Source organism: Rutilus rutilus (genome assembly GCF_951802725.1).
Source record: "Rutilus rutilus genome assembly, chromosome: 5".
NCBI lineage: Eukaryota > Metazoa > Chordata > Actinopteri > Cypriniformes > Leuciscidae > Rutilus > Rutilus rutilus.
The window spans coordinates 4,834,484-4,854,828 of record NC_140213.1 but is presented as its reverse complement, the minus strand read 5'-3'; the positions used below and the strand labels follow the sequence as shown (position 1 = coordinate 4,854,828).

The window sequence follows — 20,345 nt, the reverse complement described above, 5'->3', positions numbered from 1 at the left end:
TCTTGCTTCGATGAAGGAATAAAGTTTCCAACACTGACCTCACCAAAAACATACAATTTAATAAATCCAAACAGAAAATTTGCAGTGGTGTATGTCTACAGTAATCAGAAAATCATGTGAAAACTAATTGCATTAATTCATGTTTAATATCTGGGGTCTCCAAACTCCAAACAGAAGTAATGGAACTTTTTGATGTTTCATGGATGTAATTAAGATTTTCTGTTTACATAATAAGTTCCTTTAAGTTTTGGAAAAGTCACAAAGCCATTAATTTTCAAAAAATTCACACAATACTAAATGTATTTTGTTACTTCAGTGGTTTCAGCAGACAGATCCGATGAGGATTGTATGTGATTAAATTTGACAATTGAAATCAGCGTGAACGCACTCATTCAAACATTCAAAAGCTGGATAAAGTAATAAACATCACAGAACCCAGAAACAGATAGCCAAGATTAATCAAGTGCAAAAATGGTTATTTACAGCCAAAGCCATTTTGCAGGCATTAAATTGCACTAATATCTATATTTGGTGAATGAGAGCATGGGAATACTAGGGAGAGGGAGCACTTAAAAAGAAGATTATTCGCTCGATTATAACAGCAACCCAAAGAGACTAATCCTCTGTAGATTTCTCGCCTGGCTGCCACCTTCATTTCCTAATGGCACAAAGAGGAATATAATCCAACTTTCTCACACGTTTTTAAAGAGCAGGCGTCTTATTGTGGCCTAATAAACATGAATGAAAAGATTTACAGAGAGAAAAATGGAGAGATGATAGATAGAAAGAAATAAGCATGTTTATAAGGATCATTCCAGTAGGAGAATGCACCTCCAGTAGCTTTTTATATACAATAACATAATCTTGGGGGGGGGGGGGGGATTATTTATCATGAACGCACCTCTCCGTGAAGTTTCGGAGGACGGTGAGCAGGTTAGACAGCATGTTTGCCTTGCTTCTCGTCTTTTCCGGTGCTTAGGGTGTGGGTTGCTCTGCCTGGAAAAGAATGAATAAAATGAAGATAATACACAATAAACAGAAAGAATGCAACAATTAATTGTTTACTGTAAGAGTTTTATTAACACACATACTACAACATCATATCCAAAAGGACCAATTATGAAACGTATATATCATGGGTTTATGTATGACTGCTCTATGCTCTATGTACATTGAAAAATATTTTGTGCGGGATTTACTTTTTCCCTCAGAAAATTCTAGTAAATTTCACAAATAATTCATAAGAAAGGTAAGAAACACATTGAATTAACTGGTACATTTTGAAGTAGAAAGACTGAAATAGTAGTTTCTTTGAAACAGCATTTTTGAAAGTTTAGTAAACATATATAGAAATATATAAAGTCAGAGGTATAAAGAAAGACATTAACATGTTCTTCTCTTTATGAGATGTTTTGCTTGAAAAGTGTGCTTACACTATATTTCTTTCAAATAAATGCCACTTGTTTTGATATTTTGTTATGTAATCTATTTATTTTGACATTCAAGCGTACAAATACTTTTTTACGGGCCACTATAGGTAAAAAGGAAAGAGTGCAAGAATGGAAGTAGATCCATTTTTCAAGGAGATTCTTCTAATCCACTAATCACAATCCTCAAAATTGTCCAGTGTAATAGAGTGCTGCAGCCGGAGGACTAATTTGCCACTGGTTCCCTTTTGATTTTTTATAATGTTTTTTACATTTTTATTTATGAGTAAAATATTCTGTGGTAAACATAACTTGACGACACTTGAAACGTTTTGCTCTACAACATAACCCATATCGGAAACACAAATTTGAGAAAAAAACGTACATATTTCTAATAAGCAACAATAAGAATGTTTGGGGTGTGAGTGTGAATTTACATTACGTCCAGTATTATCAACTTATGTTTACCACAGACCCTATTGAAAAACCCCATCATAAAAACCACTGGCGAGGGGAACCACTGGCAAATTAGTTTTCCGGGTTTTGAAGTCACGACTGCAGCACTATAAGGGGTCATCTGTCATGAAGCGAAGTCTCTGGTATGCGTTCTGTATGTGTGAAATGGTGGGTTTGGATGTGAGAGTGTGTTTGTGCGTGTGAAACAGATGGCAGCCTGTCTCTTCGGCTCCCGCTAAGCGCTGTGCTTTCCCTGAGCGTCATGTGACAGGTGCTGGACTGCTGCTTTACAGCATAGTGAGAATGGATTCATCTCAAAATCAGCACAAAACACATACCTTCACAAACGCCCCCAATTTGTGCGTGTGGTAAAATTTATGTGTATTTTACTGCCACATAAAACAAGCAATTACATTCTCTCCAGCCCTCAACCTAAAAGCACATCACTGGTCCTGTATCACACTGTGCCTGTAGGCTGTAAACCAGGATGATTTAATAATAGTGCTTTCCGTTATGTTGTAGTTCACTCGCTACTCTTTGGCCGTGTCTCGATCCACTCCCTGTTTCCCTACTTCATCCATCAGTATATCGTGAACACAGATTCAGACACTAGCAATGGCCTTGATCCACTAAACAGTGAGACACTGATGACTCAATATCCTGACATGATTATGAGGATATACATCATCAGGTCATAAAAATTAACTGGTATAAACAAAATTGATGTATGGCACATAATATATGTTGGCATTGTGAAATACGGATTTGTCCTGCATTTTATTACTTATTAAAACAGTTCATGTACTTAAAATAAATAACAAATCTTCTGACTCTTCCATGCTTTTCAAAACTTCTCCTCTCTTCTTAACCCTCCTCCTCCTCCTCCTTCATCAACCCTAACAGCTGACGATTTTGCCACATTCTTCATAAATAAAACAACCACCATCAGCGGCCAATTTCCCACATCACAAACTGACACACACATCTTACAGTTTTTCTCAATTGCTAAAACACAATTTCTGAAACCCTGCTCCTTTTTCTGAAAACGTTAAACACAACACCTCATCTTCAAGCACTATTCACAAAACCTCTGACTCCTCTTGCAAAATGAAACTTTCGCCTCAAAACTGTTTTACCTGTGTTCAAAATCAAACACTGCTCTCAAATCATAACCAAAGTGATCAAAATGATATACACTATCAAGCAGTCAGTAAACAATACACCAAAAAACAGAAAACACATTGTTCAAAACATATAGTTCTCGAAAGATATCTGTGGACTGCTATTCTGTTTGTAGACTTACCCGTGACACCTTACTGTACCATCAAAAAGTTCAGGGAGAAGTACATTTTTAATCTCAAAACAAATTTCATATGTTTCCGTCATTGTCTTTTGATGAACGAAAACATGTTCTATCATAGTAGCTCAAAATGTATCAGAAATTACTACTCTGCTTTGCTCTTTGCAATTTTTTTTTGTTCTTCCTCCTCCTTGTACCCCTATTTTTACAGTACTGTACCCTGCATCTCACAAACTTGTCCTTTGTCTCTGTGATACTGTAATTCTTGTTCTTTGTTGATATGAACCTGCAACCAGTCAAAATCTATTGAGCAGTCAGTACTGTTACAGTAACAAATGGAAAGCACAATGTTCAGGGCCATACAATTTGTTCATTGTACAGTATACAGCCTACAATGCACTGTACTACAGTATACACTACTAAAAGGGACAAAAATCAAAGGAGTAAACATGTGATCAGTGTGCTTCTTCTTGTCTTTGGGCATAATTTGAAACAGGTTACAGTAAATCAGTTTTGAGTGGTTGTGTTCAATCAATGACATGTGTTCTCTATATTTGTATTTGATTGTTGCCACTTGTGTTAACCAGTAAGGATGACATGTGCATTACAGTGCAGAATGTGTTTTGAGAATGAGAATGTGTTTAGAGTTTTGCTGAAAAGTCTAAGTGAGATCTGCAAATTGTGTTTTACCATATGAAATGGTTAAGGTATTGCCAACAGACTGCACAATTAGCTAAATGAGTTCAGGCAACTGAGAACTTTGTTCAGCCAATGGGTTTTAGTGTTTTAGCAATTGAGAAAAACTGTAACAGCTAACACACACATTCTTCCCTCCTTCTCTTCGCTCTCAGAGGCAGAAGTCTCCAAACTCATCCTTTCCAATCACCCTACTACCTGTCCGCTTGATCCTATTCCCACTCATCTACTTCAAGCCATTTCTTCCTCAGTTGTACCCGCACTCATTCACTTCATCAACACCTCTCTTCACACTGGTACCTTTCCCACAGCATTTAAGCTGGCTCGGGTAACCCCACTGCTTAAGAAACCCAGTCTAAATCCAGCACATCCGGAAAATTACAGACCAATATCCGTTCTTCCATTTGTTGCGAAAACACTTGAACGAGTTATTTTCAACCAGATCTCTGCCTTTCTTACACAGAACAACCTCCTGGACAACAACCAGTCTGGTTTCAAAAGCGGCATCTCAGGAACCGCACTCCAATGGTGCAGTCTTACCTCAAGTCTTACCTCTGAGGTACTGTAGGTCCTTTAGGGTGTCATGGAGGGGTTAAGTGAGGTGTCTAAGCCACTGGAGTGCCTCAGGGCTCAGTGCTTGGACCACTTCTCTTCTCCATCATCACTAGGATCTGTCATTCAGAGTAATGATTTTTCCTATCACTCTACCTCTCATTCCATCCAGAGGATCCGACAGTAGATACTCGCATCTCAGGCTGCCTGACAGACATTTCTTGCTGGATGAAGGACCACCGCCTTCAACTAAACCTTGCGAAGACAGAGCTGCTTGTGGTCCCGACCAACCTAACACTGCACCACAACTTCTCCATTCAGCTAGCTTCGTCAACCATAACTCCATCAAGGTCAGCCGGGAACCTTGGAGTTGTGATTGATGATCTTCCTTCCTAAGGGCCTTCCTTTGGCCCTTATCAGAGCATGCTACACAACTCCTTGTCCAAGTACTTGTTCTTTTTTTTTTTGTATATTGTTTTTATGGTGATTTTTGTGACAGGACAGTATAGAGTGGACAGGAAGCGAGGTGGGATAGAGACGGGGGACGGGATCGGGAAAGGTCCACGAGCCGGGACTCGAACTCGGGCCGCCCGAGTGCAACGGCGCTTCATGTCGCCACGCTGACCACGAGGCCATTGGTGCCGACCCAAGCTCTTGTTCTATCCAGACTGGGCAATAGTAATGCTCTCTTGGCAGCCCTTCCAGCATCAACTGTCAAACCTCTGTAACTGATCCAGATGCTGCAGCAAGAGTGGTCTTTAACGAGCTGAAAAAGCGCACATCACACCTCTCCTCAAAAAATTCCACTGGTTGCCAGTTTTACCTTGACTTTACCAAGCTGGTGGAATGACCTGCCTAACTCAACCCGAGCTGCCGAGTCCATAGCCATTTTCAAGAAACGGTTTAAGACGGAACTATTTCGGTAACACTTGATCCATTAATACTAACACTTTCTTTTCTCTTCTACTCTATATCTATTTTAAAAACTAATAATACATATACTGCGTTAGACTAAACTGAGATGGGAGGAAAAATAATAAGTCAAAGCTTTTGCGTTCTCTCGCAAATGTCATGTGTTCCTCCAAGAAACTTTGCGTTCACTCACGAAGAACACAAAAGTTTTGCGAGGGAACGCAAACTTTCTCATGGAACGCAAAACATTTCTCAAACATTTGTGGTCACGCCCCCCCTTTAAACCTGGCTGACACACTGATTATGGAATTTCTAGGGAGTCAATCTCTCAGTGCATTGTGATGATTTTGACAATGAGGCAGGTCTAAAATGTATGACTCACCAGAAAGTGAACTACTACTGAATCAGTGAGCTGATTGAAACACCCTTATCTTCAAACTGTCTCATCCTGCACAGCACTCTGGGTAATTACGAAATGATTCAGGCAGTATGACAGACAGATCTAGCACAGTTTTGATTTAGTATGTTGCTCTCCTCTGAACACCTGAGTCAACAGAGACAGTGTTTAACTGAAGGGAAGACAAACAGAAAGTATGATGGAGAGAAATGGAGAGCGATAATATCCATCATTCATTAAAGTCCAGTTATAGAGGCACAGTGTGTAATCCATTAGCCAGCTACACTTGAAACGCTGGCTTCTCGGCGAGCTGTGTGTGCGCGTGTGTGTGTGTGCTACTATGAGTTCACTTGAAGCCCAAAGTGCCTCTATCCATCTTAAGCTGACGGAAAGACGAGTGAAATATTGATTTTACTCTTCACACTCTAGTGAAGGGCAGATAACCAGCCTAATCTGCTAAATGTGGCGTAAAGCGTAACACAACTTACAACTTACAGGTGCACAATGTCACACAACTAAAGACATACAACATGCTCAGCTCTCACAAGAGCATCTTTTCACGCTGTCCAGTTTCTTCAGTGTTAATTCAATTCAGTGCAGTCATATTCTCCACAGGGGCCGTTGCAATATATGAGCTAAAACAATTTGCAATGAAATGGTAATGATAATACTTTTTCACATTCTTTTCCTGACTGCCCGAGGCATGGATCTGAATGGCATCACGCAGCATTACCAACACAATTTATCTCACCTCCTCAGGTCTTGCACTCAACACACACACGTTGGTTTTCATGTTTTATGGGGACATTCCAGACTTAATGGTTTTAATACTGTACAAACTGTATTTTCTCATCCCTTACACTAACCCTACCCCTAAACTTACCCATAAAAGAAAACTTTTTGCATTTTTACATTTTCAAAAAACATCACTTCGTATGATTTATAAGCTGTTTTCCTCAAGGGGACCAAAACAATTTAGGATATTTCCATCTTTGTGGGGAAATTTAGTCCAAAAAGTACTGACAAATCATGTTCCCAGTTAATGGGATGAACTAAATATGGTTGCTTTGATAGAACTGACTTCATAGATCCGATAAAAATCCCCAAAGCACCAGCGGATTAGAAGTGATTCCAAAAATGGTTCAAAAAAATGAAGTTGGCTCTGAGAAAAGCTCTAGCAGCATTGTTTGAAGATGCCACTTGCTTTTGATAGTTTGTTGCTAATAGTTCAGTGTTGCAGAAACAATGCATGTCTACTAATGAACATGAAAATGTGTAATTATACCACGGGACTGTTGAATGCTTGATTCTGACTGGGTGACGAATGTTCTAAGGTGTGCAATTATTTTCCAGGAAATGCACAGCATTGAAGTTCTAGGTCTGTATTGCACTCTGTCTCCCCACACACATACTGTACACTCGCACACACAGCGAGAAACTCGTTGTCGGGGCTGCCCACGACTTATCATAGGTGTTACTCATCAAGGTGTTTCTAAGAATGCTTATGATGTTGTGGGTCGTTGCCAGGGTGTTGCTATGCAGTTGCTGAGGATGCTACGGTGATGTGGGTGGTTTCCAGGGCATTGCTATGCAGTTGCTAAAGATGTTATGCTTTTATGCGTGGTTGCCAGGTCATTGTTATGCAGCGGTCATTGTTGCTAGTATGCAGTGGGTGGTTGCCAGGGTGTTGCTATGCAAGGTCTTCAGAGTATTTTATAACGCATTGTTAAGCAGATGCTAGGGCATTTTGAATGGTTGCCCACCCGCAAGTTTCTGATCTCCAGATTTACAGTATTTTTTCCGCCCGTTTTATCATCTGCCAAGCTAACACCACTTGTCTCCTCAACAAGCTCAGTACTTAGGGTTAGAGGTTTAGAAAAGAGCCTTGCCAAGCACCTCTAATTATAACCAAGCACGCACAACAGTATCAGAAGTACAGATAGAAAGAGAGGAGATTTGAGGAAAGAGCCAGTCATGAACATAGATAAGAAAAATCTGCTGGGAGAAGAGCTGCAGCTCTAAGCCGATGTGTATGTGTGTGTGTATGTGTGTGTCATTAAAAGAGCAGGCTTGTTTTGTTAGATCATTCACTACAGCAAAAAGACAATGTGGTCTGCAGAAGTGACCCCATGTAATGAACTGATTGATGATTACAATTATTCTCAGTCTGAATAACAGCGATGCCACAGGGATTATTAGAGCTGACAGCTTAGCAACACGCAAAGAGCAATTACACATTTACACATGCATACTTATGTTCACGGACATATTACATGATGGAACATATTCAAGGAGTGAAATATAGCACACACACACACACACACACACACACACACACACACACACACACACACACACACACACACACACGTTGAGTGTTATTCTTTCATCCTATCGATTGCTCATTTTTGGTTTTTCAAAGAAACACTTTAGCACAGCAGCGTCTGAAGATACATAGGCTTTTTATATAGTGCCACTTTTCTGAAATCTAAGGTGAACGAAAATCTCGACATGAGAAAGCACTTCTTCCTGCAAAAATCAATCGGACACTTTAACAGCTGACACACGATACCTCAAGCTGATATCCTCAATCCTAAGAAAAAAAACATGAGGCTGAAGATACATTTTGAAAGAAAGAAGCTGTCAAGGAAAAAGAGCCGCATTTCTCTGGCGAGTGTGGATATCAGTTTCGTTATCCCCTGAAAATCCACAGCCACATATTAAATAATTTATGTTGTGTATGCAAGTGTGTGTGCTTTGTTTGCTTGGATACGACACAACAAAAGGAATATGTGTCAGCTGGACTGCATGCAACCAATGTGTCCGTGTGTTGAATTCAGTCCTAAAGTGATCAGCTATATGCGTCTGTGTATGTGTTGTTTGTCAGTTTCAGAGATGTGAAAGATCTGAAGATTGAATTATTGATCTTAACTCTTCAGAGATGGTCAGACTGACTGTTCTAGAAAATGTATGGTGCTGTGTTTATATCTCCTTAAATGGGAATTATGCTCCTTTTCAAAGTCTTCATTTTGTTTTCGGGCTCTGCTAGAATAGGTTTTCATGCTTGAATGTTCAAAAAACACTTTTTTTCTCACCTATTTGACATTGTTGCAGCACTTCTCTTACCAGTCTGTCAGTAACGCTCTGTTTAGTTCCTGTCTCTATGAAGCCCCTCCTGAAAAGCGCAATGTGCTCTGATTGGTCAGTTGGACCAGTGTGTTGTGATTGGTCAACTGCTTCGAGTGTGTTTGGGAAACGTGCCACCCCTTCCCATAACCACTAGTTTGCACAAGTGCTGAAAAGTGAAGCCAAAGCGCCTCGATCGCCCCCCCGGTGGCTGGTCCCAGTATAGGTTATAAAGATGGAAAGGTCGTCCATCTTTTTTTACAATCTATGGTTTCAACACACTACTAACGCAACTCAACCCTGCCCCTTTATTTGCATATGCCTTGGGCGGATATGAGGGATATTGTGATGTGTTTGTCCATGGAAGAAAATGCAAGTTTTGGCCACGTGTGATCCATATACAGCACCTGCTGCAGTGTTTCAATCACTAAAAACAGCGGGACATTCTAAAAAGCCAATATATACCTTAAAAGGTAACTAAACCCTAAAACTGTCACGGTTCACGAATTCATTGTTTCCTTTTTGTCTCGTGTCATTGTTGCTATGTGTGTCTGTGTGTCTGTGTGTGGGGGGGCGTGGGCGTGACCACAGCTGATCTCGTTAGCGGTGCCAGCTGCAGTTCATCACAGCTCATCAACATACCTTCAAATACTCACCGTTTTCTCCTCTCATTGTCAGATCGTTTGTTGATGTCTCCACGTGCTGTCTCTTGTTTCCCGTTCCTGTTCGGCGTTCCTGTTCATTGCTGCTGTCTGGTGTTCGTGAGTCGGAGTCTCCGTTTGGTGTTGCTGTGTTCCTCGTTCTGTGTCTGGATATTCTCACTCATTCACCAGCGGACTTCATCACCATCACCTTCATCCATCTGTGTGGTTCATCGAGGTCCCTGCGTCACTCATCGCCTCTGTGTTGCTGCTCATATCTTCACTCATTGTTTATACTAATAAAGAGACTGTTCACTCGCAATATTTGCTTCCTCATATTTCATCATGACAGAACGATCTGACCATCTGATGGAAGCAGCGAGTGCGCCACCTATTTCCCTGGAGGAATTCATCACCAGAAGCATCAACCGGATGGATTCCCAGGAAGAGAGTTTGAATAACACGGGCCGTGCTATTCAGGCTCTAGTGACGCAGGTGTCCAAGCTCACCCAGCAATTCCAACTTCTGCGAGCTCCCACTGCGCCACCCACGCCGTCGGTTCCCCCCACACCACCTGAGACCCTCTTCCAGTCGGAACCCTGCCTACCTGTTCCTGAGTCCTACTCCGGGGAGCTCGGCTATTGCAGAGCCTTCCTCACACGGTGTTCCATGCACTTTTCTCTGCAACCAAGAACCTTCAATACTGAACAAGCCAAGGTCGCTTTTGTTCTGACTCTGCTGACTGGAAGAGCGGCGTTATGGGGGACGGCGGTGTGGGAGAACCAGGATCCATGCTGCGCCTCATCCAGGCACTCTCCACTGAGATGAGGCGAGTACTCGACCGTGCCGTCGCCGGGAGGGAAGCGGCTAGAATACTCGCCGACCTTCGTCAGGGTGAGAGAACTGTATCGGATTATTCCATCGATTTCAGGACCTTAGCGGCAGAGTGTCACTGGAACGAGGAGGCGCAGTAGGACATGTTCCTGCATGGGCTGGCTGACCGCGTCCGGAAGGAGATCTATGCCCTGGACCTACCGAAGACACTCAATGCACTTATTGATCTGGCTTTAAAAGTAGATGCACGGCTGTCCAGAGTCGAGCGACGCGTCCTTCCCAGCCAAGTACCTGGAGGAGCTGAGAGTCAGCGGTTCAGCGGCGGGGACGCGGTCAGCCCTATCTATGATCACGAGCCCATGCAGGTAGGGCGACCTCGGCTTTCCCGGGAGGAGAAGGAGAGGCGGAGATCCCAGGGCCTCTGCCTCTACTGTGGAGGGGCAGGGCACTATCTGAACAACTACCCAGTAAAAGGGCCAAACCCGATAGTAACTGTGAGGCTACTATTGGGTGGGATCGCTGCCGAGAAGACCTCATCATCATCTACGCTCCTCCCGGTAAGACTGAGATGGACAACACACTCACACGACTGTCAAGCACTACGGGACTCCGGGGCTGAAGGGAATTTCATGGACTGCACTTTCGCACACAGACTTCAGGTTCCCATCAGACCACTCACACACAAGATTTCCATCCACACCCTCAACGGTCAAGAACTCCCCACCATTTCATTTACCACTGGACCAGTCACTCTCATCACATCAGGCAACCATACAGAAACCCTCTCATTTTTGATCATGGACTCTCCCCTTGCACCTATCGTTCTCGGTCACCCCTGGCTCATCCGTCACAATCCCAAAGTGGACTGGCACCAGAAGTCTATTGTGGCGTGGAGCAATAAGTGTCATGAGTCCTGTCTAGTGTCTGCCTGTCCGTCTGTTTCTGTTTCTGTGTTTCAGGAGGAGGCAGTGGATTTGTCTAACGTGCCCGCAGAGGACCGCGACCTGAAGGAAGTGTTCAGTAAGTCTCGTGTTGCTTCTCTTCCTCCGCATCGTCCTTACGACTGTGTCATAGATTTACTGCCAGGTAAGTCTCCGCCTAAAGGCAAGTTATATTCGCTTTCTGTTCCAGAAAGGGAGGCTATGGAGAAATATATTTCTGATTCTCTAGCAACGAAGTTCATCCGCCCTTCCTCTTCTCTAGCAGGGGCTGGGTTCTTTTTTGTGGGGAAGAAGGACGGTTCTCTGCGACCTTGTATCGATTACCGGGGGCTGAACAGCATCACGGTAAAGAATACTTATCCTTTGCCGTTGATGTCTTCAGCCTTCGAGAGGTTGCAGGGAGCGTCAATCTTCACAAAACTGGGTTTACGTAATGCTTATCATTTGGTCCACATAAGGAAGGGGGATGAATGGAAGACTGCTTTTAACACCCCCAGGGGGCATTTTGAATATGTGGTCATGTCTTTCGGTTTGTCCAACTCCCCAGTGGTCTTCCAGACTCTCGTCAATGACGTGCTGCGAGATATGGTAGATCAGTTCATATATGTCTACCTGGATGACATATTGATTTTTTCTTCTTCTCTCCAGGAACATGTGCAGCACGTCCGGCGAGTGCTTCAGAGGTTGCTAGAGAATGGGCTTTTTGTCAAGGCGGAGAAATGCGCTTTTCATGCACAGTCTGTTCCTTTCCTAGGGTACATCATTTCGTCTGAGGGAGTGCGTATGGATCCTGAGAAGGTTAAGGCTGTGGTAGAGTGGCTAAGTCCAGATTCCCGTAAGGCCCTACAGAGGTTTCTGGGGTTCGCCAACTTCTACCGGCGTTTTATTCGCAACTTCAGCCAACTAGCCGCACCTCTGACTGCCTTGACCTCCCCCAGAACTACGTTCAGGTGGTCAGACACAGCCGAGGCTGTGTTTACCAAACTGAAAGGCCGCTTTGTTTCAGCCCCCATCCTAATAGCCCCTGATCCTTCACGTCAGTTTGTGGTGGAGGTCGACGCGTCAGAGGTGGGAGTAGGCGCAGTGCTATCCCAACGTTCTTCCGCAGACGACAAGATGCATCCCTGCGCGTTTTTGTCCCACCGTTTATCCCCCGCCGAAAGTAATTACGACATTGGTAACAGGGAGTTGTTGGCAGTCAAGTTAGCGTTGGAGGAATGGCGTCACTGGTTTGAAGGGTCGGGGGTACCTTTTATCGTCTGGACCGATCACAAGAACCTGGAATATATCAGAACCACCAAAAGATTGAACTCCACGCAGGCTCGGTGGGCACTTTTTTTCGGTCGTTTTGATTTTTCTCTCTCGTACCGTCCGGGTTCCAAAAACATCAAACCCGACTCTTTATCGCGCATTTTTGACCGTTCCGAAGGCCCGTCTACTCCCGAGTGCATTTTACCCGAGACCCTATTTGTCTCCACACTCACATGGGAGGTCGAATCGAAGGTCAAGACAGCCTTAGAAGGGGTAACGCCTCCGCCCGGTTGCCCACCGAACCGTTTATTTGTGCCGGAGGGATTCCGGTCTGACGTCATTCAGTGGGGGCATTGTTCCAACGTGGCTTGCCATCCAGGAGTCAATCGCACTAGTTTTTTGGTCAAGCAACGATTCTGGTGGCCACTTATGGCTCGCGATATTCACAGTTTTGTTTTGGCTTGCTCGGTTTGTGCCACTGGTAAGACTTCCAATCGACCCCCAGATGGATTACTTCAACCGCTGCCTGTCCCTTCGAGACCCTGGTCCCATATTGCGCTAGATTTTATTACTGCCCTCCCGCCCTCCCAGGGCAACACGGTCATTTTGACCGTGGTGGACCGGTTCTCAAAGGCGGCCCATTTCATTCCCTTGCCCAAATTACCCTCAGCCAAGGAGACAGCGTTGACAGTCGTAGACCACGTCTTTCGCTTACATGGCCTCCCGGTGGACGTGGTCTCCGACAGGGGACCCCAGTTTGTGACCAAATTTTGGCGAGAATTTTGTAAGTTGCTGGGAGCGACTGTCAGTCTGTCCTCAGGGTTTCATCACCAGAGCAATGGCCAAACCAAGAGAGCCAACCAAGATTTGGAAAGGGTGTTGCGATGTTTGGTCTCCAAGAATCCTTCCTCATGGAGCCAACAACTGTCAATGGTGGAGTACGCCCACAACGCGTTACCAGTGTCGCCCACGGGCCTATCTCCGTTTGAGTGTAGTTTAGTTTACCAGCCACCAATTTTTCCCAGTCTGGAATCCGAGGTCGTGGTTCCCTCCGCTCACGCCTTCGTCCAGAGGTGTCACCGCACTTGGACTAGAGCCCGTGAGACTCTACTCCAAGCAGGCACGTGCAGAGGGGGGGGCGTTGGGTGCTCGAGCACCTGCCCCTTTGCCCCTTGGTGCCCAAAGTGCCCTTTTGTCAAGGCAAAATTTCCTCTCCTTTTTTTGTAATTAAAGGCCCTTTTGTGGATGCCTGCCCAACCAAACTATTAGTAAAATTAATAAATAATAATTTAGCCGTAAATGAAATGATCCACATGATGACCTTTCACCTGACGAACTCATCCAGAACGATTCCTCACGCTGCACGCACATTCTTTAATTTCGCGCGGCTACGCGCACTACCAGAAGATATCTTAAAATCTGCGGCTGCTGGTAAGTGGCGTTTCATTTTCAGCGAAGTGATTTTGATGTTTGTTTACTTATTATTATTATTTTACAAGGACGACGTGAAGAGAGCATGCAGAGATGTTATTTATATTGCAGTGTGTAGGAGGTAGAAGTAACTGTTTTCCTGAATGCCATCAAGATTAAAACCGAGACTGATTTCATAACAGGTCAATAAACAAATAGTTAAAATTAAGTCACTTACATTTTAGACGCAATGACTGTTTTTGTTCTGTTTCAGCAGCGAAAATAGTTCCAAACAAATATCACCGCACAACCATCGCGCATCTCACAGCAACACTTGTTGCATTACTGAATGATTCAGCATTTTGAACGAATCGGTTGAGTCAAAGATTCAATTACCCATTCACAAACTGCCTCATTCTGAATAAATCAGCCGATTGAACGAATCGTTTGAATGAATGACTCAATGACTCGCTCATTAAAACGGTCGCCTGCCGCCTCCTACTGGCGGTTTAGTTTCATAAAGTATCATCTTTTCAACATTCCTTATTTTTGTATATTCAAAAATATTTAAAATAATCTAATTTAATAGTTATAATTTTTCAATGTAAATTATTTAATGTGATTGGTAACTATAATATAATAACTATAATATATTGATCAAATTTAAGAATTTGAAATGAAAGTTGGAGCATACATTTAATAAAATTAGGGGAAAGATGCCCTTTATAAAAGATACAAAAAATTAGAGATTTCAAACAGTGATGTAATGAAACATTGACAATTTAAGTTTGAAGGGAGAAAAGCCTCTGTTTAGGCTATTAAGGAAATGTAATTTTGCCAAAAGAAGAACTTTTATTTTATATAAATGTTAATTTTAAATCAGCCTACTTCAGTGTGATATGTTACCATACTATCATGCTTAACACTAAGAATTTGAATAATTGTAATGTGATGATCAGATGCAGATATCTAAATCAAAGAATATGGGCGGTTTGCGGGTGGATTATTTATTTTTAACAGTGGATTCGGGCAGATTCGGGTGACTCAAAGTGCACCAGATTAATGAATTTATCTTTAAAATGTACAAAATTTTCTTACGGGGGGGGCATGCCCCCGGACCCCCCTAGAGGTACCAAGCTCCACCCACAAAAATGATGTGGGAAACACATTAGGCTATATGATGATCTACAAAGAAATACACATTTTATTATCTTATTATTAAAATACATTATTAGGATTTTGCCACCTCCGCCTCATTTTAAGCCAGGAAAAACACAGCCCCATTTAAAGCCTTGTTCCATGTGCCCCCCTTTTATACTTTGAGCACCTGCCCCTCCAGAGGTCTCTGCACGGCCCTGACTCCAAGTGGGGGCGCGCACCAAGGCTAAAGCCGATCGCCACCGGTCTAAGCCTCCCGTATGCGTCATTGGTCAAAAAGTGTGGCTTTCAACCAAGAACATTCCTCTCCGCTCTGTTTCTAATAAACTTGCTCCCAAATTCATTGGCCCGTTCACTGTCACCAAGATCATTAGTCCGGTGGCAGTCCGCCTCAACCTTCCTCCTGCGTACAGGAGGATTCATCCCGTCTTTCATGTGTCTAAAGTAAAACCCGTGTTTCGTTCTCTTATTAATCCGCCAGAACCTTAGTAGTTCCCCCCCGCCACGACTCGTAGACGGGGAACCCACATATTCGGTTAATCGTAGTCTGGACTCAAGACGGAGGGGACGCGGATTCCAGTACTTGGTGGACTGGGAGGGTTACGGTCCGGAGGAGAGAAGTTGGGTGCCTGCTAGAGACATCCTGGATCACTGTCTTATCGATGATTACAATCGACAGGTAAGGGAGTCTGGGAACACCAGGAGGCGTTCCTAGGAGGGGGGGGGTACTGTCACAGTTCACAAATTCATTGTTTCCTTTTTGTCTCATGTCATTGTTGTTATGTGTGTTTGTGTGTGTGTGGGCGTGACTGGGCCATTACATCTGATCAGCGACACAGCTGATCTCGTTAGCGGCGCCAGCTGCAGTTCATCACAGCTCATCAACACACCTTCAAATACTCACAGTTTTCTCCTCTCATTGTCAGATCGTTTGTTGATGCCTCCACGTGCTGTCTCTTGTTTCCCGTTCCTGTTCGGCGTTCCTGTTCATTGCTGCTGTCTGATGTTCGTGAGTCGGAGTCTCCGTTTGGTGTTGCTGTGTTCCTCGTTCTCACTCATTCACCAGCGGACTTCATCACCATCACCTTCATCCATCTGTGTGGTTCATCAAGGTCCCTGCGTCACTCATCGCCTCTGTGTTGCTGCTCATATCTTCACTCATTGTTTATACTAATAAAGAGACTGTTCACTCGCAATATTTGCTTACTCATATTTCATCATGACAAAAACAACTTTTTTTAGTTAATGATCTATAAGACTGGGGCTTTATTAGTGCTGTTCATTGATTTGAGAAAATGTTTTGACATTTGGGTATAAAGTGTTTTAATTCTACAATATATGGTGTAAAAACGTCTGAGTGCTGCCCTCTTCGAGTTGAATGGTGGCTACTGCAGTTGAACTTTCCTATTTGAAGTTGTTTCCCCGCGTGACATATGCAGGATCTGCCAACGGCTCACTACCCACGCCCCTGGCACGAGCCTAAATTAGCCACAATGCTAATGTTTTACAACGCAGATACTGGCCCCATTCTCTCTTGCGCAGCTGCTTCGCTAGCATCGTCGGCATCTGTCCGAATATGACCAGGGGTTGAGTTACACTTTAAAGTGCTTTAATGTGCTTAAACAGTGATATTAAAAGATCAAATTCAGTACACACCTAAGCATAGAATATGAACGCAACAAGCTAAATGGTTGTTTTTTATTTGTAATGGTTTTCTATGGAACAACGTTAACCGAGAAATTGCGAGTTGTGTTTATTTTCTGGGTTCATCTGCTTGCAGATCTATAGTATGCATAATTAATAAGGTGTATATTGAATTTTGTCTCTATATATCATTGTCTTACTACATTGCTTCTTAATACAAACCTGGTAAAATGACTGGTGAGCAATGGAGGAAAGCCTTGTTTGGCCCTCCAGGTGGGCGTTTGTTTAAGGATGTGATGTAAAAACTATGAATAGAGAATAACTCCCTTTGGAGTGACTGTGCTTTGTAACTTCTTCTTAAAGGGATAGTTCACCCAAAAATATGATAATTCTGTCATTATTTACTCACCCATAAAAGACATACAAAGGACAAAAAGACATACAAACATATTCCATTTCAGTTGAAAGGTTTAATCCAAGTCTTCTGAAGAGACGCTATCGGTAAACATTGATCTTTTATTATTTAATTAATGTAACATTGGTGTAATTTCTCATATTGCTATTGCTGCCGATTTATGAAACCAATAAGCAACTTGAGGTTGTGCGTTACACTGATTTTACTACATTAATGGAAGTCCATTTACCATGGTAAAATTACAGATTGGCATTGCCTCACATGGCCTATTGCATTAGTATATACTGTAAACTATACTGTATATTTTTTATAGCATGTAACCGAACACATTATGCAATGATTAACATTACAAACAGTGCACTCATATTGCTCAATGTAAAAATGCCATCGCAAAAATGGCACTGTGCTTACAGTACTGCAAAACTAACCACGGTAAGCGCAGCAACAATATAATTAGCGTGACATGGTACGAGTAGTATGGTCACAAGCTATTCTGAACACAGGAGGAGGGAGAGGGACAGTAAGTAGAGGTGTTAAAACAATTTTGATCCGCACAGCAGTCTTCCAGAGAGGCAGATGGGACAGGGGAGACTTGCTCCATAAATTCCTGTTCCTGTGTGACTCACTGGCCAAACAGCAGGTGAATTGTGTCAGGGGAAGTGACATGCGTGTGTGTGTGTGTGTGTGTGTGTGTGTGTGTGTGTGTGTGTGTGTGTGTGTGTGTGTGTGTGTGTGTGTACACATCATACTCTCTAATCTCAAGCATTTGCTCTCTGGCGAATGTGTTTGGTCTCAAGAGCAGCAGACAGTTATTAAGTGAAGATGTTATGATAGATGAAGGCTGTTTATTCAGTTTGTGATGAGGAAAAAACACACACACAAATTATTTTATTTTTTTTAAATACACATTTTGCAAAGAAGGCTTTCTCCTGTATTATAATGATATGTGTGTGTGTGTGTGTGTGTGTGTGTGTGTGTGTGTGTGTGTGTGTGTGTGTGTGTGTGTGTGTGTGTGTGTATGTCTTAGGTTAGCATGACCTTTCTTAGCTCAAGACATATATTTCGAAAACCCATGACCTTTTGAACAGCCAAGCAAGAATACAAACACTAAAACAATCCCAAATACACTCTTAGTTTTGAATGTGGGTACGTAAAAAGCGGTCAATAAAACTTGTGTGCTACATTTCATCTTCTGAAGCTTCTGTAGAAAAAACTAAATCTGCTCTGACCAATTTTTCTTGTTTTAAAAAAAAAAATTGGTTATGAACCTCTTTAGTCATTCTCGATTTGAATTATTTTCAGCTATTGACTTTCATTAACCCCAACCATGGAATATGAGGATTCTCTATCAGAAAAACAACCCATCATCTGAGCATCAGCCCTCTCGCTCTTCTCATTTCATCAGGATTACTTGATGTTGACTGCTTTGACTTTGATCCTCCTCCATTTCTTTTTGATTTTCTTTTTTGCCACAAGTAAATGTGAGTGTCATTGTGCTTTCTTAGCCTCCTACAACCTTTTAACCAGCTCCTGCTTCTTATGTTGCTTCCCTTTCATATTATACAGCTCTTCTTATACAACTTCTTGATTAATTTATATCCATGGCACTTTTGGCTTTGAAGAACCAAGTTGTTCAAGTTGTTATATATATATATATATATGTGTGTGTGTGTGTGTGTGTGTATGTATACAGTATATATACTGTATATTATTAGTACCGACATTAGCCGATGAGTTTTGGCCGATGGGACTTTTATTTTCAGAGTGAAAACCAGCAGATGCACAGTCTCCATCTTCATTGGTTTACTGTCTTTGTTTAACAGTTCTAACTAATAAATTAAGGCATTGATAGTTAAATATAGGAATTATAATTTTAAAAGTTTCTGCATGATGTTTCAGCGGTCAGGTGGTGCATATCGGAGCTCTCAGAAAATTCAAGTAGTAATTACGAGTTATACAAGGACAAGAACACTTTTAAGCGATTTTGTCAGATAACAGTGTGAATCGCATAAATACGGTAATTCCAGCATGGCATGAATACACCTTAACATATTATATTCTAATAAGCATAAAAACATGCATAAAAGCCTACACAAATACTTAAATACTTAATTCATTTCAAATAGCCTTAATTACGCTTTATCAGTATTTTTCAGAATTGAAGAAATTCTTTGTACAATAAAAAAGTAAAATAAACCTTTCTCTCGTCCGCCATCTTGGATTTTTTCTGCCTCTTGTTTCGTTCTGTACGGTCTCTTCAGTGTGTATGTTGTAGTTTTTGTTGGATTGATTAACTGATTATTGTGTTTGCTCATTAGCTGACTGCTTGACTGCCACTTAGGCCTGTTTTACTCTGCAGCAGGAGCCCAAACACTGGCCTTCGTTAAGCCTCGTTAGACTCCTTAACACTCATTAAAGTGCTTTTAATCGCTCCACCGCAGTGCCAGTCCACACCGGGCAGCCGCGTGCGCACGGATCCCTCTAAAGGCAGACAAAGGTCCTCTTTTAAAGAGAACACACACACACCAAATCCTGCATGCTATTTTAAGCTAATCTTTCTGCACTGCTTTTATCTCCTGCTATCCTCTTCATCCTCAGAATCATCTTTGATCTACTTAGGAATATCTTCAAGTTGAAAACTGATGGAAGCCAGTGATGTTAGAGCCAAAAGTGTGTGAGTGTGTGTTTGAAAGTCCACAAGCACAGAATTAAACAGGAAAATATCCAGGCATACTCATCCAGTTTGATTTCATAAGTTTATTAAGTGTTTTTAAGATCATTCTCTTTTATGCCTCCATCACATTGCCTGCATGGCTTCTGCAGATGTTGTGCAAACCAATGTTATATTAGTATCATTGAGATACTATTATGGTTCATATTAACATTTTGAATTCGTTTTTTTTATACTATATCTCTGTGTAATTTTAGTAAAAGTTTTAGTAATTTAGTTGTTTTTGAGATTTTATTTAAATATGTCTATATGGTTTTTAAAAATATTTTTATTTCAGTTTTAGTTCTTTTAGTACATTAAACTTGAAAATGAGAAATGTTGCATTGGCATTTAGCAGAAATAAAATAAGTTTAAGTTTTCTATATTTTACTTTATTTCAGTTAATATTTTATTTAAAGCAACAAAAATGTTTTTTAATGTTTTTTTATTTTAAATTTAGTTAACTATAATAACC

At 42.0% G+C, this 20,345-nt stretch overlaps 1 protein-coding gene across 2 annotated transcripts in view; it reads right to left on the bottom strand.

Annotated features, from left to right (window-relative positions):
• Nucleotides 1-20,345, bottom strand: part of sphkap (SPHK1 interactor, AKAP domain containing) — a 134,713-nt gene that overhangs the window by 71,608 nt on the left and 42,760 nt on the right. For both annotated transcript variants that reach the window (XM_084409061.1, XM_084409064.1), the window contains exon 2: nt 902-996. In XM_084409061.1, the coding sequence (XP_084265187.1) occupies nt 902-945 (44 nt within the window). In that variant the 5' untranslated portion in view covers nt 946-996. The remainder of the gene's footprint in view (nt 1-901; nt 997-20,345) is intronic.